The sequence below is a fragment of the Neomonachus schauinslandi genome, chromosome 9 (genome assembly GCF_002201575.2).
Source record: "Neomonachus schauinslandi chromosome 9, ASM220157v2, whole genome shotgun sequence".
NCBI classification, from domain to species: Eukaryota; Metazoa; Chordata; class Mammalia; order Carnivora; family Phocidae; genus Neomonachus; species Neomonachus schauinslandi.
The window spans coordinates 26,666,370-26,690,170 of NC_058411.1; the positions used below are offsets into that span (position 1 = coordinate 26,666,370).

The 23,801-nt window shown below is 44.7% G+C and overlaps 1 protein-coding gene across 1 annotated transcript; it reads left to right on the forward strand.

The window, feature by feature from the left end:
* Positions 1-686: 686 nt before the first annotated feature.
* AREL1 (apoptosis resistant E3 ubiquitin protein ligase 1) lies at positions 687-21,899 on the forward strand. The gene is made up of 18 exons (XM_021679562.1): positions 687-736; positions 1,869-2,095; positions 2,956-3,193; positions 7,423-7,592; positions 7,836-8,016; positions 8,221-8,468; positions 10,148-10,225; positions 11,381-11,522; positions 11,654-11,775; positions 12,751-12,826; positions 13,599-13,708; positions 14,376-14,555; positions 14,716-14,841; positions 16,201-16,330; positions 16,419-16,477; positions 18,577-18,666; positions 19,048-19,223; positions 19,330-21,899. The coding sequence occupies exons 1-18, from the start codon at positions 721-723 to the stop codon at positions 19,430-19,432; spliced, it is 2,472 nt and encodes an 823-aa protein (XP_021535237.1). The 5' UTR covers positions 687-720; the 3' UTR covers positions 19,433-21,899.
* Positions 21,900-23,801: the final 1,902 nt, after the last annotated feature.

Here is a 23,801-nt window from a genome sequence, read left to right on the forward strand (position 1 = left end):
TTCCCCTCAAACTCTGGCCTCTGTTTGAATTGTTCTGACCTTAACGGGCATCACTTAGGAGAAATACAGTCTCCTCCTTTTGTTCCTTTCCTTGGCCTTTCTGCTTAGCTCCTCTTCCATAGGACCTGTTGTCTGAGTACTAACAGCAAAAATGACTTCTCCTACATGCCCACTGCTTATTACTGGATGAGCCATGGTTCGCTTTACTTATATAATGCCAACATGATGATGATAATACTTGCTTTTAAAAAATCCACATTTGATACAGCTATTTCCACTCAGATGAATTACTTCTAGAGGAAAATAGAAGGGGAAAGTGATTCCATTATCCTCTTTGTTTGTGTTAATTAGCACTACTTTGCAAGGGGGAGGGAAACTGTCTTGGGGCCCTGGATCTAAGAAGATGAAAGCCATGTTATTGCATTTTGTAATTAGCACTAGAGCAAGTGGCTGTTTGTGGTATTCTAGGGTGGTCATAGATTGGAAGTCTTTAGAAGGAGTGAAGATGCAGTGACTGTTTCACCGCAGTTTGTCATAGGGCACCTGTCAGGCTAGAGAGAGAGGACAGGGATAGTAAGGCTCGAGTCCGTCAACTCAAACCATATGTTCCTTGTCTCTCCCTGAGATGGCTGTTGGGAAGAGTTGGAGAAAAAACTAAACAGGTTTTCTTTTGCAGCTGCAGCTGTGATCCTCGCTGTCTGTCGGCATTGAAGGGACCTGATGTTTTACGTTATTGGTATGTTATGGAAAGAGTTGTCTCTATTATCTTCTTGTTAGGGTTGCTACATCCATTTTGTCTCCCTGTCTATCCCTTTCCTCTTGAAAATAGACTTAGAAATATTTCTACTCATGCCAGAATGTACCTTCACAGAGCTGACAGTGGAGTTCATTCATTTGGGAAATATTTATTGAGTAATTCTGGTCCGTGCCAGGCAGTGTTTCCCGCCGAGTCAAAGTCGAATAAGGCAAAAATCTGCCTTCAAGAAGTTCATAACATGAATGGGGAGATGGTCAAGGGGGAGAAGAGCTATAATAGGCGAATAGGCAGGAGTCTGAGGGAGCCCGGAAGGGGGATCCCCTAATGCAGGTGAGGATCGGGGAAGGCTTTTGCCAAGTGGACAAGAGAAGGGAAGACTTTCAAATGGAGGGAATAGAATTCACATTCTTTTTAGGACTCTTGTGAGGGCCTAGCCCACGCAGGAAAGGAGGGGATGGGCATTCTGTGTGGCCCATGGTATAGAACCAGGGTCAGCAGACTTTTTCCGTAAAGGGCCAAAGAGTAAATATTTCGGCTTCCCAGGCCATACAGGCTCTGTCACAATTACTGAATTCTGCCAGTTTAGGGCAAAAGCAGCCCTAGACAATATGTAAATGAATAGATGAGGCAGGGTTCTAATAGAACTTTATTTGCAAAAATAGGCAGCGGATGGGATTTGGCCTGTAATTTCTGACCCCTGGTATAGAAGTTCCTCTCTTTGGGGCATCTGGGTGGCTCAGTCAGTTAAGCATCTGACTCTTGGTTTCGGCTCAGGTCATGATCTCAGGGTCGTGGGATCAAGCCCTGGGTCGGGCTCTGCGCTCAGTACAGCATCTGCTTGAGATTCTCTCTCCCTCTCCCTCGCCGCTCCCCCTGCTTGCGCATGCTTTCTAAATAAATAAATAAATAAGTAAGTAAGTAAATAAATAAATAAAAATCTTAGAAGTTCTTCTCTTCACCCACAGAGGTAGTGACCCACTACGATGTTTCTTTGGAAGTCTTGTTCTCTCATCCTGACTTCTTTTAATTTTTGAAAGATGACTGGCCTTTTCCACAATGAGAAGCTCTGATGTATAACTGGCAGGTGGTATGTGTGTTCTCTTTTACATAGGTGGGATCACAGTGTCTGTGGTTGCATTCTTCTTCACAATTAAGTTCCTCTTTGAGCTTGCCGCACGCGTAGTCAGCTTCCTCCAGAATGAGGACCGTGAGCGCAGAGGGGACCGGACTATTTATGACTACGTGCGGGGAAATTACCTGGATCCCCGGTCTTGCAAAGTCTCCTGGGATTGGAAGGACCCCTATGAGGTGGGCCACAGCATGGCCTTCCGAGTGCATGTAAGGGAATGTTTCTGTCTCCATACCCATTGGGTTTTCTGAATCACTTGCTTTCCAGAGTAGTGCTGGCCTAGAATGTTAACATGTTTCCTTGTTTTTCAGTCACTCCTAGGGACTTAGTAATTGTTACTATCTGGAAGGGTCATAATTTATCATTTTGGTTTAGTAGGGGCTTAGCTTTGAAGATGCATAAAGCTTAATGTTACTTTTTCAAAAGAAGAAAAATATCACCAGAAAGAATAGGTGTTATAGATTGGGGGTTGGCAAACTATGGCCTGAGGGGCCAAATCAGGCCCACCTCTTGTGTCTGTAAATGTAGTTTTATTGCCATACCCATTCATCTTCCTGTATTGCCTGTGGGCTGCTTTTACACTTAATAGTTAACCACAGTTGAGTCGAGTAGTTGTGTATGACCCACAAAGCCACAGTATGTACTCTCTGGCCCTTTACAGAAAAGTTTGCCTGCCTGCCCCCACCCCCCGGCCCTGCCTGCCGCTTCAGCTCACCCAGCGCCAGTGGCACCCACTGACTTACCTTCACGTTTGGGTGAGCAGTGGTAATAGAGTAAGAAGGGCGGGTACACAGAGGGGACAGCATTTGTGGTTCAGAAATGTCAAGTTGAGATGGATTCAGCAGTATCTTTTATCTCTGTCTCCTGAACAAGTTAAGAATTTGTTCACGATTCGGTGTTTTTTCTGAGGTGTGGCGTTTCTCTCTGTGTCTGTGGGGAGGACTGTAGGAACAGTGGGTACTGGGATTTGCCAGCTACCTCGTGCCTCCCCACACTCTCTCGAGTTAGGTGGGAAACAGTTGTCTCCTCCTGCTCACTAACGAGTGCCCCTCGTCTCCCCCCACCGCAGTTATTCTACAAGAACGGGCAGCCTTTCCCGGCACATCGGCCGGTGGGACTGAGAGTTCACATCTCTCATGTCGAGCTGGCAGTGGAAATTCCAGTGACTCAGGAAGTCCTCCAGGAGCCCAGTTCCAACGTGGTCAAGGTGGCCTTCACTGTGCGCAGGGCGGGGCGTTACGAAATCTCGGTGAAGCTTGGTGGATTAAACGTGGCCTACAGTCCCTACTATAAGATTTTTCAGCCTGGTATGTTCTTTCTTCTTTTTTTCCTCCCTGTCTCCATCCCTTCCTTCCTGTATGTTTCTTTCTTGCTTTTTAAAAATACACCTTTATTAAGATTTAATTCACACGCCACATCATCCGTCCAGTTAAAATATACAGTTAAATGATTTTAAAAATTTAGAGTTGTGCAGTCAGCACTGCAGTTCGTTTTAGAGCATTTTTCATCACCCTCAAAAGAAATCGGTACCCATTAACAGTCATTCCCCATATACCCCAAACCTCCCCATCCCTAAGTAACCATTTACCTACTCTGTAGATTTGCCTCCTCCAGACATTTTATATAAGTGTAGTCATAAAATATATGACCTTTTGTGACTGCCTCTTTCACTTAGCATAATGCTTTTAAGGTTTATTCATCCTGTAGCTTGAATCAGTGCTTCATTTCTTTTTCTTGCTAAATGACATTCTATTGTATGGATATACCACCTTTTATTTATCCATTTGTCAGCTGATGGACATTTGGGTTGTTTTTGCTTTTGGCTGCTGTGAATAATTCTGCTGTGAACTTTTGTGTCCAAGTTCTTGTGTGGACGTACGGTTTCATTTCTCTAGGAGTGGAATTGCTGGGTCATCAGCCTAGTAAGTTCTTAAGGGGTATGGGTGCCAGAATAGACAAAAGGTAAATTCTTCTGATTTTTGAAATCTTTTCAAGTAAAAGCCCCTTGACCCTAACTCCACCCTTACTGCCCGTATGTGTTTTCCTTCTCATGGCTGAGTGTCTGCCCACACTGCTGATATCTAAGAATTGAGACCTCTCTCTTTACTTTTTTTCCCCACTCATATCCTTTATGCCAGATAATAGGTGCTCACCGACTTTGAAGCCTAAAGGTGTAATCTCTGACTTCTGATTCTGCAACAAATCTGTTTAGTGTGTTAACCATCCTGTCTCCTCTGTGTGCCCTGCCTCCTCTGTGACACCCTTTTGAGGGTGTCGTTAAGTACTGGCCAGGTTGGTATCCACAGAAATGAGAGGACTTTGGGAACATTTTGGAGTCAAACGATAAGAAGAGGAGCCTTAAGAAGATTTGTGTATCTTTGCTTGACTGGTCCTTAGTTTTCTTTCTCTTATAACAGTGGAAGGCTGTGGACAAGGTGGCTCCCAAGCCACATCCCTCTCCATGTATCTCCTCCTTTACTTCAGTGACTCACCCACAGACTCCTTTCCACAGGAATTATCATCACCCCACCTCCTTGCCACCAGTGGAGAACAGTTCATATCCTTACAATATGTCTCAGGCTTTTATTTTTAAATTAAACTCTTCATTTTGAGATAATTGTAGTTCTCCTGCAGTTTAAAAAATAATACAGAGGGATTTGGTGTACCCTTGACCCAGTTTCCCCCAATGGTTGTGAGATCTTATAAAACTAAAGTACAGTATCACAGCCAGGTTATTAACATTGATACAGTCAAGGTGCGAAACATTTCCATCACCACAAGGATCCTTATGTTGCCTTTTTATAGCCACACATTTTCCCTCCCCCACCCACCTGTTTCTTAACCCCTGGCAGCCCACTAATCTCTTCTCCATTTCTATAATTTTGTCATTTCAAGAATGTTATATAAATGGAATTATATTGGACATCTGGGTGGCTCAGCTGGTTAGGCATCTGCCTTCAGCTCAGGTCGTGATCCCAGGGTCCTGGGATTGAGCCCCACGGGGGGCTCCCTGCTCCACGGGGAGTCTGCTTCTCCCTCTTCCTTTGCCCCTCCCCCCACTTTTGTGCTTTCTCTCTCTCTCTCAAATAAATAAAATAAATAAAATCTTTAATAAATGGAATTATATTTCACTCAGTCTAATTCCCTGGAGATTCAGCCAAGTTGTTGAGTGTACCAGTAGTTGGTTCCTTTTTATTTCTGAGAAGTATTCCACAATGTGAATGTACCATAGTTTGTTTAACCATCACCAGTTGAAGGACATCTGGGTTGTTTTCAGTTTGGGGCTGTGATGAATAAACCTATGAGAATTCATGCACAGGTTTTTGTGTGAACATACGTTGTCATTTCTTTTGGTGTAAATGCCCAGGAATATAATTGCTAGGTCATATGGTAGTTACACACTTAGTATTTTTTTTTTTAAGATTTTATTTATTTGACAGAGAGAGACACAGCAAGAGAGGGGACACAAGCAGGGGGAGTGGGAGAGGGAGAAGCAGGCCTCCTGCTGAGCAGGGAGCCTGATGTGGGGCTCGATTCCAGGACCCTGGGATCATGACCTGAGCTGAAGGCAGATGCTTAATTGACTTGAGCCACCCAGGCGTCCCAAGGATGTGGTAGTTTTAATCTGCATTTCCCTAATGGTTAATGATGCTGTACATCTTTTCATGTGCTTATTTGCCATTTGTGTATCTTCTTTGGTGAAATGTCTTTTGCCTATTTTCTAATTGGATGTTTTTGGTTTTTACTATTGAGAATTCTTTATGTATTCAACATACTAGTCCTCTATTATATATATAGTTTGCAAATATGTTCTGTCCTTTTTTTTTTTTTTAAGATTTTATTTATTTATTCATGAGAGATAGAGAGAGAGGCAGAGGCAGAGGGAGAAGCAGGCTCCCCGCGGAGCAGGGAGCCCGATGCGGGACTCGATCCCAGGACCCTGGGATCATGACCTGAGCTGAAGGCAGACGCTTAACCGACTGAGCCACCCAGGCGTCCCTGTCCTTTTTTTTTTTAAGGTTTTATTTATTTATTTGAGAGCGAGAAAGCATGAGTGGGGAGGGGCAGAGGGAGAACAAGAAGCAGGCTCCTTGCTGAGCATGGAGCCTGATGTGGGGCTTGATTCCGGGACTCCAGGATCATGGCCTGATCACCTGATAACTGACAGAGCCACCCAGGCACCCCTGTTTTATCAATCTTTAGCCTTTCTTTTTACCCCCTTCACAAGATCTTTCACAAAGCAAAAGTTTTTAATTCTGATGAAGTCAGTTTATTAATTTTTTCTTTTAAGGATCATGCTTTAGGTATCTGAGAACTCTGTGACTAGTTCTAGATCCTGAAGATTTCCTCCTGTTTTTTTCCCGAGAAGTTTTACATTTTATATTTAAGGCTGTGATCCATTTTTGGTTAATTTTTGTATACTGTGTCAAGATTTTTTTTTTTCCTTATAGATGTCTAGTTGTTCCAGCACCATTTGTTGAAAAGACCATCTTTCCCCTATTACATTGCCCTTTTTTTGTACCTTTGTTAAAGATAGGTGAGGCATATTTGCAGGGGTCTATTTCTGGGTCCTCTGTTCTGTACCATTGATCTATGGGTCTGTCCCTCCATCAATACTACAGAATCTGGATTACTGTGGCTATACAGTAAATCCTGAAATTGGGTAAACTTACTTTACTCTTTTTCAGGATTGTTATTTGCTACTCTAGATCCTTTCTCTTTCCATTCAAATTTTAGAACACTATTTTCTATATCTACAAATGCTCTCACTGAGATTTTGATAAGAATGGTATTAAACCAGGGCCGCCTGGGTGGCTCAGTCGTTAAGCGTCTGCCTTCGGCTCAGGTCATGATCCCAGGGTCCTGGGATCGAGCCCCACATCGGGCTCCCTGCTCTGCCGGGAGCCTGCTTCTCCCTCTCCCACTCCCCCTGCTTGTGTTCCCTCTCTCTCTGTGTCTCTCTCTGTCAAATAAATAAATAAAATCTTAAAAAAAAAATGGTATTAAACCTGTATATTACTTGGGGAGGATTGACATCTTTACTATGTTGAATCTTCCAGTTCATAAACATGGTAACCTCTGACTTTATACAGACCTCTTCATTTCTTTCATACGCATTTTGTAGTTTTCAACATAGGAGTCTTGTACATTTGTCCTTAGATTTGCACCTGTTTCAGGGGGTTTTTTTGTTTTTTGTTTTTTTGCTTGTTTCTTTGTTTTGTGGTTGTTTAGCACTTATTTCTGAGGCCTGCCTCACTTGTAGGTTCCCAGTGGGACTGTAGGCACTATGGAACTCTCAGTTCTGTTTCCTGTGAGTCCTTTTCTCATTTTGTTTAGTGCAGCATTGGTTGGAAATTTGTGAAAATGAGTCCCTCAGTTCATTGGAATGAATCTCTTTCTTTTTCTCGTCCTCTTAATGGTGGTGTTTGTCCCTAGGAATTGGGTGGGGCCCAGCTCCCTGGGACTCACTGATTGAGGAGATCTTTGTGCTCTGAAAAGCCCCCCTCTAAGGATTAGATTCCATTGTCTGTTCCAGGAATGGTGGTTCCTTCCAAGACCAAGATAGTGTGCCATTTTTCTACTCTGGTGTTGACCTGTGGACAGCCACACACCCTTCAAATAGTGCCCCGAGATGAGTACGACAACCCTACCAACAATTCCGCATCCTTGAGAGATGAGCACAATTATGGTGTGTCCATCCATGAGGTAAGCAGCTTCCCTTCCTCATCTGTGTGCTCCTTCTCTGTCATTCTTACCCCTTCTCATTCACTTCCTCTTGTCTCCACCCTGACTTCTGTGCTGTCCTTCCTTCGTCTGGCAGTGCCCATCTCATGAGTAATTATGAAACTTAGATCAGCTTGTAGATAGGAAAGTTCGTTGTAAAGAGTAAATTGCCATGCAGTAGGGACAATTCTATATGTTCAGTGATGCTCTGTTTTCCTCCCATAGCTCGGTCCTCAAGAAGAAGAGAGCACTGGTGTCTCGTTTGAGAAGTCAGTGACATCCAACAGGCAGACCTGCCAGGTGTTCTTGCGACTCACCCTGCATTCTCGTGGCTGCTTCCATGCCTGCATTTCATACCAAAATCAGCCAATCAATAATGGTGAATTTGACATTATTGTCCTAAGTGGTGAGTTGAAAGAAAAGCTGTGATTTAGTCCCATTCCCAGACCACTCGTTCTTTGTGTGTCTGCATCGTTCAGCCCAGCCTCACACACATTTGCTATTTGAACCAAACTTGGCTTTGAGTCCTGTGGACTAAAGGTCTAGTGATAGGTCATCTCTTTTCTCCCCCGTCTCCTACTTTAAAACCTTGTTCCTTATTACACTTCAGAGAATGAGAAGAATATTGTTGAACGCAATGTGTCCACCTCAGGAGTGAGCATTTACTTTGAGGCTTATCTTTATAATGCTACCAACTGTACCAGCACGCCCTGGCACCTTCCGCCCATGCACATGAGCTCCTCCCAGCGCCGGCCTTCTACAGCTGTGGAGGAGGAAGATGAAGATTCACCCTCTGAGTGCCAGACCCCTGAGAAGGTGAAGAAACCAAAGAAGGTGTACTGCTATGTGTCACCAAAGGTTGGACCTCCCATTCTTTTTTTTTTTTTTTGAGAGTTTATTTATTTGAGATAGAGCACGCGCATGAGAGAGAAAGCACGAGCGGGGGCAGAAGGAGAGGGAGAGGCAGGCTCCCCACTGAACAGGGAGCCCGATGCAGGGCTCAATCCCAGGACCCCGGGATCGTGACCTCAGCCAAAGGCAGACACTTAACCAACTGAGCCACCCAGGCGGCCCTAGACCTCCTATTTCTTGTCTCAAAATCCCCCTGCTTGAACCTGCATATAATCGGCCATTGGTAAAAAACCACGAAGTATTAGTGTGAGAATCAGGGCAAGATCATTGACTTGTAGGGTTTCTGGGATACTAAGAGAGGCTACTTAAGGTTGAGCAGCAGATTGTGCCCCCTCTTTTGTTGCACCTGTTTGGCTTGGACGAGGTGAAAACTCTCTCTAGAGATTCTGTGTACCCTGGTGCTTTAGGCACCAGAGGTGGTCTTTGATTACTCCTGGGAAGATTTTTCAAGGCATGGCTCTTAGAATTTTAAAGAAAGCTACTTTTGACCATTAAAAATTTTTCGCTGGTATAAAAATTACTGTTGGCCCTTTATGCTGTTTTGAAACAATTTGCTCTTTCATTCTGTGCTTTGTGAAACCACAATAGATGCATGTCACTATCAGGCAACAAGATTGGAATAGAGAAATTTTGGCAGAGGCAAGGAGGTGAGCTCCCAAGGCCCCTGAGCTGAGAGGCACTTTGTGTTAGGAATTTTCTTTTTAATGTTTATATTTTGCTTAGTCATTCAGATCGCAGAAAAAAAGAGCTCTTGAAACATCCTGTTACATCCCTTTAATCTCATAACCAAAACAGAGTACTAATTTTGTTCTACTTCAGACTTTGCTATGTGTCATTTATCATTTAAAAATCTAGCCCTACTTTGGACTAGGGGAATGGGAATGAGGGCCAGGGTGAGGTAATGAAACAAGATTGACTATGAAGTGATAACTGTTAAGGCTCATTGTACCATTTTCTCTTCTTTAGTATGTGTTTGAAATTTTCTTCATGAAGAATTTTTTAAAAATCAAAAAGTCCTGATCTATACATGTAGATAACAGTATTTTTAAATTAAAAGTTATTGTTTTGTCTTTTCCTTTTTTTATAACAGTATAAAGAGACCCTTCTTTAGTCTTACGTATTTTTATGAACTTTTTTGTTTGAAACCACACCACCACCTTCACACATACCCCCACCCCTCACCTGCCCTCCCGTGACAGATCCTTGGTACCATTCTAATAGAGTTAAAGCAGTGGGTGTAGGCCATTGGTATCTCCTGTCCATTGAGGAAGTTTGAGCAGCACCCAGCTGAACAGAGGGAGATTTTGATAGTTTCTAGGTGAAATGTTTACTCCTAAAGTAAAACCTGATCTCAGACATTTAGAAATGGTGGTGAAACTTGAATGTTAAGATTATGAAATGTCTCTATGTGAAATTGCATTGTCAGAGTAATATTTTTGATTTGCGTATTTTAAGATAGAATTGATGTTATTGATTTGATGTTAGTACTAAAAAACTATCCTCTTTGTCCCTATAGGGAAAAGGTTATGAGGAATGGAGTAGGGACTCTGATTTTTTTATTATGATACCCCAATAGACCCTTTCTATTTATCATTCACTTCCTTTTCTGTATTTTCGTCCTCCAGCAATTCTCAGTGAAGGAGTTCTACCTGAAAATCATTCCCTGGCGCCTTTATACCTTCCGAGTGTGCCCAGGAACAAAAGTAAGTTGGACCTTACATCTGGTTCATGCTGAGGAGACTTCAACCCTGGAATGTTTCCGCCTTTTCTTTTTTCCTAGAAGGGCTTTTGGTTTTTCTGGAAGTTCTTATCGTGCACACAGGATTCATTGCCAAATCAAGAAAGGGTCCTTTTCTCCTCACAACATGGCATGAAGAAAATAGAAGTTCTAGAGGGACACATGCCTACAGAAACAGGAGTTAGTAGCAAGTCAGAATTCTTCAACAGTTATCTTTTGCCACTGAGACTAAGTTAATGGAAAGGGCGTTGGCAGTTCTGGCCCAAACTTGGTTTCCCAGTGTGCTGAAGTAAACTCTTTTAGAATGAGCATTCTCATGTATTGAAAACATTTGTTTTAACTTCTCTGAGCTTTTGAGATCTAAAAGTGAATTGCTTTCCTCTAGCCAGTCTGCCCAACCTCGTCAGGTAGTCATTTGTATCTTATATATCTTTTTTTAAGATTTTATTTATTTATTTGAGAAAGAGAGTATGAGCAGGGGAGGGGCAGAAGGAGAAGCAGGCTCCCCACTGAGCAGGGAGCCCAACCTGGAGCTCGATCCCAGGACCCTGGGATCATGACCTGAGCCAAGGCAGACACTTAACCGACTGAGCCACCAGGTACCCCTGTATCTTATATATCTTTACTGCCTTCATCCTTCTTACATTTTATGTTAGGAGGGCTGTAGTGTTGCCTGTGATCCTCACTAAATCCAGTCTCTGTGACTCAAATAATTTAAAGTACAATTGGATTATAGAGCACTGAGATGAAGAACAAGGCGAGGGCGCCTGGGTGGCTCAGTCGTTAAGCGTCTGCCTTCGGCTCAGGTCATGGTCCCAAGGTCCTGGGATCGAGCCCCGCATCGGGCTCCCTGCTCGGCGGGAAGCCTGCTTCTCCCTCTCCCACTCCCCCTGCTTGTGTTCCTGCTCTCTCTGTCTCTCTCTCTCTGTCAAATAAATAAATAAATAAATAAATAAAATCTTAAAAAAAAAACCAAGGCGATATACTCCTAGGAGATGCTCACTTAGAGAAGACAGGCTTAATTTGTATATTGGTTGGTACCAAAGGTTAGGGATATGGAAAGTTTTTGCTGGATTTGAGGGTTTTATAGATTAACGCCTTCTTTTTTTTCCTTTGTTAGTTTTCATACCTTGGCCCTGACCCTGTTCATAAGCTCCTCACACTAGTGGTAGATGATGGCATTCAACCACCTGTGGAGCTTAGCTGTAAGGAGAGGAACATTCTAGCAGCCACTTTCATCCGCTCCCTCCATAAGAATATAGGTAAGATTGGACAGGGATTCCGACAGGAAAGGCAGCGTACCCAGCCACCCTGGGCATCTGAAGGTGCGGGGTGGGCTGCACAGATGTCTTGTAATGAGGCTGTCATCATGATGGATCTTTTTACTCCTCAGGAGGCTCTGAGACCTTTCAGGACAAGGTGAACTTCTTCCAGCGAGAGCTTCGGCAGGTACATATGAAAAGACCACATTCCAAAGTCACCCTGAAGGTCAGCAGACATACCTTGTTGGAATCGGTACGTAAAGTTTCATTTCCATCATCAGTTGTCAGGGTTTTGCAACTAGAAACCTCTTTGGTGTTTGGTTTTATCCTCCAGGTCATCTTTCTTAGGAACCCAAATTTGTCTTCTCTTTAAACATATCTATTAAAGACTGCTCTTCTCTGTGTCTGATTATACTAAGTTTGGGGTGGATTTGTTCAAGACATATGACTGAGGGGAGAGACTAGTTGACACATTGGCTTTACAATCTGTACTGAGCTAGTTCCTGAACCATCTCATGGAACTTCTCTGTGGGGGAGGTAGAAGCAGTTGTTACAGAAGAGCATTCTTGTTCTTGAATCCCTGGAAGAGAAGAGCTTTTGTTGGGTTAAAAGGAAATGATTTCTGTTGTCACTCTGGTCTGATGGAAAAGGAACACCTGATGTGTGTCTGTCTCCACCGAGCAGACACTGGCATAGCTCTCGCATTCCTCAAGAATGAGAAGCCTTGGTCCCTGCCCAGAAAGTGTTTGTGATGTTTGGCTCTGGTAGGTGTGACTGGAAACCCCTTTTCTCAGCCACATTGTCCGTGTGGCATGGCTCCTTGTCTGAACGCTGCCTTGGGGATAGAGAGTTCCAGTGGACGCTGTACTTCACTGAAAACCAGGACTCCTTGGTTCTCTTGCTGACAGCTTACTAATTTGAGTCCTTTTATTTCTTTATGTAAGAGTTTTCTCATTAGTAAAATGAACATTTAAAAAAAAAAACTTCAACTTCCCAACAAAGCAACGGTGTAAAGATGAATTAAATTGTTTTTTAAAATCTTAAAATTTCTTCCGGAGATATGTGCATTTTAAATATAAAATGATATGATTAAAGTTTATGAGTACTGTATCTCCTCCAAGTACTAACAGTTAAAGGGACAGTGGCAATGTTCTTGTGTTTTCGTCTCTAACACCCAAGAGATGCCTGCCGGTCTTCTGACAGTTTCCTTCCCTTAACTGCTTTTCAGTCTCTGAAAGCCACTCGGAATTTCTCCATCTCAGACTGGAGCAAGAACTTTGAAGTGGTTTTCCAAGATGAAGAAGGTCAGTTTTAAAAGCTTATGTTCATTTTCTTTAACTCTCTTCCCCATTCCTCCCCTCCTCCTTACCTGCTCTACACAAATCACAAAAATATCGCCCCTACCCCTGCCCCTGCCCAAGCGTATTTTTCCAAAGGAAAAAGAAGTCATGAGTTGAAGCAGAAAAGGGGGTGTTGTCAGGCCAGGTGGCTTGGTGGAGCTGTAGAGCGCAGACACGGGGACTGGGGGAAGGGCGGGTAAGCTCCAAGAGTCTGGACCGGATGGGAAAGTAACCTTGTAGAACAAGAGAAATGTCCATTTCCTGGGACCTCTGATCTCCTGTGTTTCCATACTAGGGGGCATTAACCTAGTGAGTAGAATATCTTGAATCCTATAATCCTACAGAAAGGGGTGGGATTTCAAAAAAAAAAAAAAAGCCACCATTTATGTGGGTGAGGGGAGTGGGGAAACACTAATGTGGGATGGAAGGAAGGTGGAGAGTGTCGAACGATGAATCGATGAGCACAAGCGATAAGAGGTGGTAGGTCAGAATCGCTTTTTTTTTTTTTAAGATTTATTTAGAGAGAGAGTGCGTGTGCCAGCAGGGGGAAGGGCAGAGAGAGGAGGGAGAGAGAGGGAGAGCATCCCAAGCAGACTCCCTGCTGAGCGCAGAGCCCAGTTCGGGGCTCGATCTCATGACCCTGAGACCATGACATGAACCGAAGTCAGGAGTTGGATGCTTAACCAACTGAGCCACCCAAAGCACTCCCACATTTTATTTTTATTATACTTTTCAGCTCTGGACTGGGGAGGGCCTCGCCGGGAATGGTTTGAGCTCATCTGCAAAGCACTATTTGATACCACCAATCAACTCTTCACCCGATTCAGTGACAACAACCAAGCATTAGTGAGTTTATGACTTCCTCATGGGTGGGTGGAAAATGTCAATTGTGTTATAATGGATAGTCTAAGAAGGATTTGAGATCCTGAAACTGTCCTGGGAATTTGACAACCTGTGTCTTTTTCTTAATTTTGATACTGACAATATGAACCCAAATTAGATTGCCTCCCTCCTCTTTGCCTTTATTATTTCGTCTGTAAAATAAGAGAATGCAGATAGATGAGTATTTGACTAAAATATAGTGCAGTGGCTATCTGCTAATTATTATAATGATTAGGCCACTTTCTCAAACCACACCTAAAGCCATTATATTCTGTACTAGATCTTTGACTAGGCAGAGGTATCGGGAGTAGAGAAGTAGACTTTGTTTGAAAGAAGTTCTGGTTTAGGGTAAAGGTATCACATCATCCACTGGTTAACTTCCATACTCAGCCAGGGACTACAAACTTAATGTGAAATTTTTCTACTTACTGTAGGTCCCTCTTTGCCCTCCATCTTCCAGTCACTCTAAATTACTCATGGTAGCTACTGAATAACTAATGTCATTTAGATGACTCTTTGATTCTAACACTGAAATTCTTGCTACCTTGGGATAGAGTTGATGGGGAGGGTCTTTCCGGAACTAAACTTGAAGAAAAATGGCCCAGAGCCTTTTAATCTCTTTCTTTGACAGGTACATCCCAACCCTAATCGCCCCGCTCATCTGCGCTTGAAGATGTATGAGTTTGCAGGGCGGCTGGTGGGCAAGTGTCTCTATGAGTCCTCTCTAGGAGGAGCCTACAAGCAACTGGTCCGAGCTCGCTTCACCCGCTCTTTTTTGGCCCAAATCATAGGACTACGTATGCATTACAAGGTAAAGTCTTAGGTATACATTTTTTTACCAAGGACTCTGGCCATTAATTCTGGAATCCCTCCGCCCTGAGCTCATTATTCTTAAGGTTGAAGGTTCCAAACAGTTACAGATTTCATTTCTGGGTAAGAGTCATCACGTTCTGTTCTTTCTGTCTTCTCAGTACTTTGAAACAGATGACCCAGAATTCTACAAATCTAAAGTTTGCTTCATCCTCAACAATGACATGAGTGAGATGGAGCTGGTCTTTGCAGAAGAGAAATATAACAGATCAGGTCAATTGGATAAGGTGAGAAAGAAAACCAAAGCCTGTGGGTCCCATGGTTCCCGGCCTCCTCTGGAGCAGGGCTACCTAATGGAGCTTTCTGTAATTATGCAAATGTTGTTTATCTGTGCTGTCTTTGAACACCCAAAATGTGCCTGGTTATTCACCAAGGAACTGAATTTTTCACTTTATTTTATTCTCATTAAATGTAAATAGGCATGTGAGGCTAGTGGCAACCATATCAGGACACTGCATCCCACACGTGATGATCTTGGTCCATATGATGGAGCAAAAGACATATGTACCCATATAGCCCACCCATTCCTACTTCCCAGTAGAAAAAGAACTGAGTGAAAATCGAGTGTCCCTGCACAAGCAGCTTTGGGAGGGACGGCAGTATCTTTCTCAACTTAAGTGGTCGTGAAATAGGTAACTCCTATTTTAACGCTGTGCCTGTGTATTTTTCGGCTTTTTTACTAGAAAATTATTGGCCGAAAACATTTCCTTTTTAATTTAATTAAAAAAAATTTTTTTTAATTAAAAAAATTTTCTTTTTGGCCAAAAACATTTCCTTTTTTTAAGATTTTATTTATTTATTTGACAGAGAGAGAGAGAGAGATCACAAGTAGGCAAACAGGCAGGCAGGCAGAGGGAGAAGAAGGCTTCCCACTGAGCAGGGAGCCCGATGTGGGGCTCGGTCCCAGGACCCTGGGATCATGACCGGATCCGAAGGCAGATGCTCAACTGACTAAGCCACCCAGTCACCTCAGCCAAAAACATTTCTGATGCAAATTGGATTCTGTTTATGTTATGGGGTTAAATAGTATCAGATGGTGATGACAGTAAAGTTGCAGTAATACACCATCGAAAGCAAAATAGCAACAACTAACGAATTGTGACCACTGATACCATTGTATGCATAATCCCGTGGCCTCCGGGAACACATTGGAAAGATAAATGAACAGTGGTTCCCATCTTAGAATTTCTGAAATCTAAAAAGACTTCTTCACTACTTATCTGGCCTTATTTATTGTCAGATAAATCAGCTCAGGGGTTTAAGAGAAAAGGTCATGAGGGGCTTAATTTTGGATCATAGAGACATCAGCATATTGCTAACAAGGAACCATGACATCGTCCTGTTGCATCACCGTGGTTTGACCTGGTCAGAGAAGACTCCCTCCGATACCCTAGTAGCCAGTGGGTTAGGCAACAGTGGTAGGACCGCTGAAGCTCAGTAACTGTATAAAACCAGATGTGTTGAGAGGTTGAGTGTGCCGCAGAAACTCATGACTGTGGCTGGGTTTACAGGCCGTACCGGGCAGGTGTCATCTAATCAATTCCCATCCACAGCCTCCCCCATCTGTCTTTTGCCTTTTCTTTCAGGTTGTAGAACTCATGACAGGTGGAGCTCAAACCCCAGTCACCAATGCAAATAAAATCTTCTATTTAAATTTATTGGCCCAATATCGTCTGGCCAGTCAAGTGAAAGAGGAGGTGGAACACTTCCTAAAAGGTGAGAGCCCGTCTACTCTCGGCCTTGAGATTAAAAACTCCTGAATCCATGGTGTGGGTATGGCTTTAACTCGGCCACTTTGTTTCAGGCCTGAATGAATTGGTCCCTGAGAACCTTTTGGCTATTTTTGATGAAAACGAGCTTGAGGTAAGTGCTTACAATTGCAGAACCCCCCATTCTTGACCGGGTAAGTGAGTGTGCCCACAGGAACCAGCTCCTTACACATTCTGTTGTGAGATGCAGTGGGAAAGTCCTTCATTCAAGAGTTGGTTTCACTTTTGTCACTCTTCCATGCATTGCCCTTGTCTCCAGCTTTCAGAACGTTAGAATGTGAACATTAGAAACCAAATAACTAATTATTTTTGAAGAGTAATAATTAATAGTCCTTTATTCATCCAGTATTAGTGATACAGGTTGAAGAGTAAAGAACCTTGGTATTGTGTACAGTCCTTGTAAATCCTGTGACACTTAAAGTTGATTTAAGGGAATAATAGAATTTATTTGTTCAGGAGACATGGATGTTTGAAGCACTGGAGAGCTAGCAGTGAATAGGACAGAGTCCCTACCCTCATGGAGCTACATTCCAGGGAAGGAGACAAACCAAAAGATGTGACATATTTCACAGTTTTTTGCTACAGCACTATACAGTTAATATATTCTTATTGCAGACCCTGTAACAACCGAAAAATGGACCTAAGATGGTGAATACCATTCTGTAATTATCAAAATAGAAGTTGTGGGCAAAAAATAAAATCAGGTGGTCATTGATCTGTTGCTCACAAATGATAAATACATGGCAAGGTATTGGTTCCAACTTGCCACAGCCTTTATGAGGAGTGTGTTTTTGCAAACGGTTTCCTATAAGGAGATTCTTCTTCAGAAATGAGAAAACAAAAAATAGTTTCTGGTGGTCTTGTACAGTGTTTATTCTTACTAACTGAATTGGCCTTGAGAACAAGAATCAAAGTCGTGTGCGATTTTTGTCACATTTGTACCTTCAGACATGAAATTCAAACAAAATGAATGCTCCATCTCTCACCCTTAAGTTTCCAATAGACCTGTCACCTAATACTGTTATTTTTTGGGCTGAGGAACATCAACTGTATTTCGGTTTATCATGAAGCATAACCTTTGTAACAATTTGTAAAAGTGAGGAGGAAGAAAGGACACAGTCTCTTAGAGTTGTTCCACACCCTACTCGTACTCATTAGCTTATTAGCAGGTTCTTTTTGAAGGAGCCAAAGCTCCTCAGGCTTAATTTGGGCTTTTCTTGTCTCTTGATGAGGACATATCATTCTTTAGAGCTATTGAAGGAGTACTCGTAGTCTGCCCAGTCACCTGCTGGATCCGGAACCAAATTAGGACATCAGCAAGAGGTTCAGGCTTCTGATAGCATTAATTTCTCATTTTTTAGTATACTTTTTAATTTATCTGACCAAGTAGAGGCAGGGCTGAAGAGAAGGTGGTAAAAGTTCAATCCACAAAAGAAGGATGGATCCTGGGAAACAGGAAGGGCCATGTGACAAATTCATAAATGGAGCTGGGGGTTTTCATCAAAGGGGAGGGGCCTGCCTTTTCGTCCTGGTATTCCTAGGCCATGTCCAGAACAGTCTCAGTCAATACTTGGTTCTCTATTTGTCTTTTGTTTCAATTCCAAATAATCTGCAGCAGTAGTTCTTTGTTTTTTGTTTTTTAAGATTTATTTATTTATTTTAGAGAAGAGACAGAGCACATGTGCGCGAGCGGAGGGAAAGGAAGGGAGAGAAGCAGACTTCCCACTGAGCGCAGAGCCTGACACAGGGCTCGATCCCATGACCCCAGGGTCATGACCTGAGCTGGAATCAAGAGTCAGACACTTAGCCGACTGAGCCGCCCAGGCGCCCCTGCACAGCAGTAGTTCTAAATTAGAGGTGCACATCGGTAACAGGAAACTTTTTCAAAATACACAAGTTCCTAATCCATTCCTGGAGATTTTGGTTCAGCAGGTCTAGGGTAAGGCCACAGGCATCTGTATATTTTTTTAAAAGCTGTGGGATTTTTTTTTTAACCACACTGGTTAGGAACCATTGGTCTGTTATAATTGATTTTCCTAAAGCAGAGTTCTGGCATTATGTATGATCTCACCTTCTGGTCTTTTTCCTGGTGTTTCCTTTATTCCATGTTTTGCATGTTAACATAGACTCTTTGGACCTTTTATTGGGTGTTTGTCTCCGACTGTCCTAGTAACACCTGACTGTCTTCTCCAGCTGCTGATGTGTGGGACTGGGGACATCAGTGTGTCTGACTTCAAAGCCCATGCAGTGGTTGTTGGCGGCTCATGGCATTTCAGAGAAAAGGTAAGTGGGCCAGACTTCTTTTCACTGGGTTTGTGCCATGTGGCAAGGAAAGACTTTAGAGTCAGAGAGGCAGACACTTCAACTGGGGAAAAAAATGGTACACGAGGGAAAGACAGCTGGTTGTCCAAGCAGAAGGGAGCCCTGGTCCCTAAGGGCGGCTGTGCCATCTGCCGCAGGAGTGGTACATTAGAAAGGCCGAGAAACAGAACCAGCCAGTCAGGCCGCCCCGCTGCTGGTGTGACAGGGTAAATGTCTGGAGTAGTTGTCGGCTCTCACCGTCGCTACCCGTGTCCCCCACTTCCGGGTGTCGTCCTCTTTCCCCAGGGTCCAGTGCCAAGCTGCACACTGAGTGTGACCCCCACCTTGTGCTCTCCCTGCCAGGTCATGAGGTGGTTCTGGACCGTGGTGTCCAGTCTGACCCAGGAGGAGTTGGCTCGGCTGCTGCAGTTCACGACGGGCTCCTCTCAGCTACCACCCGGAGGTTTTGCCGCCCTCTGTCCCTCGTTCCAGATTATTGCCGCTCCGACCCACAGCACGCTCCCGACTGCACACACGTGGTAGGTCGCACGCTGCCCAGGGCACATTCTTGGTGGGGGAGGCTCTTCCAGCCCTGGTCAGGGTTTCTGGCGGTGTGAGTTAATCACTTCTCCCCTTGCCCTTCAGTTTTAACCAGCTGTGCCTCCCCACATATGACTCGTACGAAGAGGTGCACAGGATGCTGCAGCTGGCCATCAGTGAGGGCTGCGAGGGCTTCGGCATGCTCTGACCACTCTCCTGCCACTCCCCGGGCCCCCGTGCTTCCTGGAGCACCTGGGTACACCTAACACCGTGACAACCACTGACCCTAACGCGTCTCCATCAGCCAGAAGCTGCTGCATGCTCCCCCGTGTCTGGAGGACTGGCTCGCCTACGAGCCAGGTTGCTCCCTCGCTGCCCCCTCCACCTCTCCCCCACCAGCCACTTCGGCACGGCGTGGAGTCTGAGCTGCTCACTCATGAGAAGAAGACCACGCTGCTGTCACTTCACTTGGTTCTCAGAAGATCTCGGGAGCTGAGGGAGATTACACAAATGGCTCGGCTTCCTTAGCAGGCTGGGGCCCGCCTTGCTCAGCCTCCTGTGCCGATGCCCCGACAGGTCCCTCTGCGGCCCGCATTACTTGCCCTTCGGCGACGTGAGTCCTTCCTGGGCACAGGGCAATGGCCCCTTCCCACCAGGAGCCGGGAGAAGCGCAGATAGCAAGTGACCCACATGAGCAGTCCTCATTTTCGTCCCTCTGCACCATGGCGGCCTCAGGTCCACCACTGGTCTACCTCGAAGGGGGACTGATGGCACAAAAGGATCTTTTTTTGTGGTGTCAGAACTGGAAAAGGAGCTTTTTTCCCTGAAGGCATTTCTGGAAATGATCATTAATCCATAAAGAACTCTCTAAGCTTTTTCTTGAGTTTGAGCCAGTGAGAAAAAACAGACCCAAGAATGTGAAAGATAGCTGGGCCATAGCTTCCAGTGCTGAAAATGATTTTCCTTTAGGGCATGTCTAGGCCTCTGGCTGGCCTGGAAGACTACTGATGTTTGTCCCTGAGTTTGTCCTATACACTGAGGTGTGGCTGGGCCTGGCCGCTTAGCTCCACCTTATGCAGTCTGCTAAGAGCTAGGGATTCTTTAGCTTTCTACGGAAGAAAATTTTGTAGCAAGGGTTTGGGGTAGTAAGAATAGCATGCTAAGACTCCCTGACTCTCTCCTTGCTTGGTATTCTCTGGCGGCACTGAGGCAAGGGAAAAGGGATCAGTGGCTGAAGTGCTTAATCACAGGTCTGCGGGGTCCGACAGCAAACACCCAGCGGCCCACTGACCTCCTTCCCTCTCTAAGCTGCCAGCAAGAGCCCCTGAGGAGGGAGGACGATCTAGTAGGTTCACTGTTACACGGTGACTGAAGAGAAACTGCCACTGGCTCTTGGTAAGTCACACCATCCTTTTTCATGACAATTTGAATGCAGCCATTTTCAAGACTCAGTATCTCATCAACTTCCCGAATCTCTGTTTTTAAGAAGGCTTTGCTGCAAGCTACCATTCTCAACGGGGCATTTAACCCTGATTACAAGCCATCTTTACTGCCAAAACCAGCAAGTCCACAGAGTCCGGGGATGAGGCGGGGCTTGTGGCCGTGCCTCGGCCTCCTGGAAGCCTGTCTGAGCCCTCCTGTTCCCAGGGACCACGAGGAACCAGCCCTCCTGAGCTGCTCCTGCTGCGGCCTGATCTCACTCCTTTGCGGTTGTCATTTGTCCTTCTTGGCGTTGGGTGCTGACCTCACTCGTTCTTGGGTCCAGGATCCAGCATCAGGGCCTCGACAACCCCAGCCAGGGTCCTCCATGCCACACGGTCACTGCTGTCCTCAGGGACCAGGACAAGGTGCTGCTGCTTGCTCCAGCGTTTTCCCATGGGACAAATACAGGCAAGTTTCATCATCACCCTGGAAACATGATGCTGCCCCTCAGGCCTAGAGAGGGGTTTCCAGCTGGGGGCTCAGGGGCTGGTTCTGCTGTCTTTGGCAGCTCTTCTCTTCTGGATTCTGCGTTCTCCCCTCCAGTGGCCCTCTGGAGACCAGTGCTGGAGTTCGATTTGATTTTCTTGGCGAGATCTGTCCTTTTCAGCTCTGGTCGTAGCACTTTTTGGCGCATCCTGGGTGTTACTACAGCCCGGCTGCGGCAGCTTGCAGCCCTGTGGTGGGCCTCAGCCCCAGGGTCTTGGTTGAACAAAAACCCTTTGGTACTGTTGTGGTTTTCTATTCTTCCAGTGTACTCTGTCTCCTAAGTCTGTTCCAAAGTATCTTTGCCCTGTTTGGCCTTTTCTTTTACCTTTCTTTCTAACCCTGCTGTGCTACCAGCCAGTATGGGGAAAAGGTACAACATGTCAGGAGGAAGAATACCTGTTACTTCTCGGGCAATTGTGAATTTCACGTTTCTTATTTTGGCCAGTTCTTTGATTTATGCTCCTGTGGCCCAGGTACTTGGGGGGCCATGTAAACGGCTGGCCTTGTAGTGTCTTGGAAGGAGACCAAGCAAGCACCGAGTGAACACCAAGGAGAGCATCAGCATGTTTTCTAGAGACCAAGCGCTGCTGCAAATCCGTCAGGCCAGGCCAAGGGGCCAGACCGCTGCAGCGATAGTGTAAATATTTTGTACAGTAAATAAATCAATATTGAAAAGGACTAAGGAGCAAGTGACTTCTTTAAGTGGCGATTCAGGGCTCAGACTGGAGGCGGGGAAGGAAAAGAAAGATCTAGAAATGTTTTTGCATATCCCCAAGTAAATCCTTCAGAAGCCATGAGCTCAGGGTAGAGTGTACCTGCAGAGCCCTGGCCTGTCCTGGGCTTCTCGCTCTTTCACCCTTCCCTCATTGCTGTCCCTGATGCCAGGTGGGGCCACGGTGCAGGACACCGGCTTCTGCTCAGCTCCTGAAGAAGAAACCAGTTTGGCAAGAGCAGAGGATGTCTGTTCTCGTGAGTCTTTTAAATGTTCATTTAAATGTTTGATATAGGGGCACCTGGGTGGCTCAGTTGGTTGGGCGACTGCCTTCGGCTCAGGTCATGATCCTGGAGTCCCAGGGTCGAGTCCCGCATTGGGCTTCCTGCTCGGCAGGGAGTCTGCTTCTCCCTCTGACCCTCCTCCCTCTCATGCTGTCTCTCATTCTCTCTCTCTCAAATAAATAAATAAATAAAATCTAAAAAAAAAAAAAATTAAAAAATAAATAAATAAATGTTTGATATAAGAAACTCAGCATAGAAAATTTGGAAATGAAAAGAGCCCAAGAGAAATCATTCACCTGCCATCCAGAGGTAACCACTGTTCACTGATGTACGTAGCCTTCTGGTTTGTGTACAGTCACCTTTATTTCCACACTTCCTCCTCCCAAGCGAGCTAGGCGTGGCAGACAAAATCACTGCTTCTCAAACGTTTGTGGGTGGCAGGCTGTACCAATTCTTTTGCAACCAAAGGTAGAGAAAACCAAGGGGACCTAGAGGGAAAAGTAGCAGGGACCCTGGCTTTGCTGGGAAAGTAATCACGGTGTCATTACACATTGGTTCCCAATCTGGAAAGTCAAAAAAAAAAAAAAATACCCTTTGGAATTGTTTTTAAAATACTGATTTTTGCCCCATCTCCCAGACCTGGTGAATTGGAATCTTAGTTTGAACACCACTGTTTCAGAGTGCATTCACTCTACTCCCACCTCCTCAAGCTCCTCGGTGATATGAGATGTCCTTAGAAAACCCAAATTCAGTCCCTCTAACTTCATATTTTTAGGTTAACGGTCCTACGTCTTTTACACTTGCTGCTGTTGTGGCTTTGAGTGGCCGTGAACATTCATCACTGATTCATTTCAGCCTATCATAAAGTTATTCCTTTTTTTTTTTTTTCAAGATATTTATTTATTTGAGAGCGAGAGCAGGGGAAGGAGCAGAGGGAGAGGGACAGGCAGACTCCACGCTGAGCAGGGAACCCGATGCGGGACTCAGTCCCAGGACCCTGAGATCATGACCTGAGCCAGAACCAAGAACTGAACACTTTAACCGACTGAGCCATCCAGGTGCCCCCTATCATAAAGTTATTCTTAAGACTCAAGACGGCGGTAGGATTGTTCTCAAATTAACACTGAAAACTAGCGTCAGCCTCGCATGAACTGTTACTTCTGGCCCACTGCAGAGAGAGCCGTCAGACCTCTGCCCAGCCACACTTCTCTCTCGTAGGAGCACAGTAGAGATTCTCTGGCAGGTGGCTTGAAGCAGGGCCTCTACTTGTGCTTCACATAGACCCGCAAGCATAATAGAACAGCTCTAGGTGTTCTATAATACTTTTACTTAAAAATGAATTTACTTTTTTCTTTTATTTTGAGATGTAACATAGATCAAAAAAAAAAAAAAAAAGGTCCACAAGCATGTACAATTTAATAAATAATTATAAAGGAAACACACATGTAACCACCACCCAAGTCAAGAAATAAAATGTCACAGCACTGCAGAGCTAGTCTCATCCCACCCCTCCAGAGGTAACTATTATCTTGATTTTTATGGTCATTGTTGCGCCGATTCCCTTTTTAAACAGTCTGGCCTAAAAGTCACAGTGGGGAGGGGAAAAATAAGAG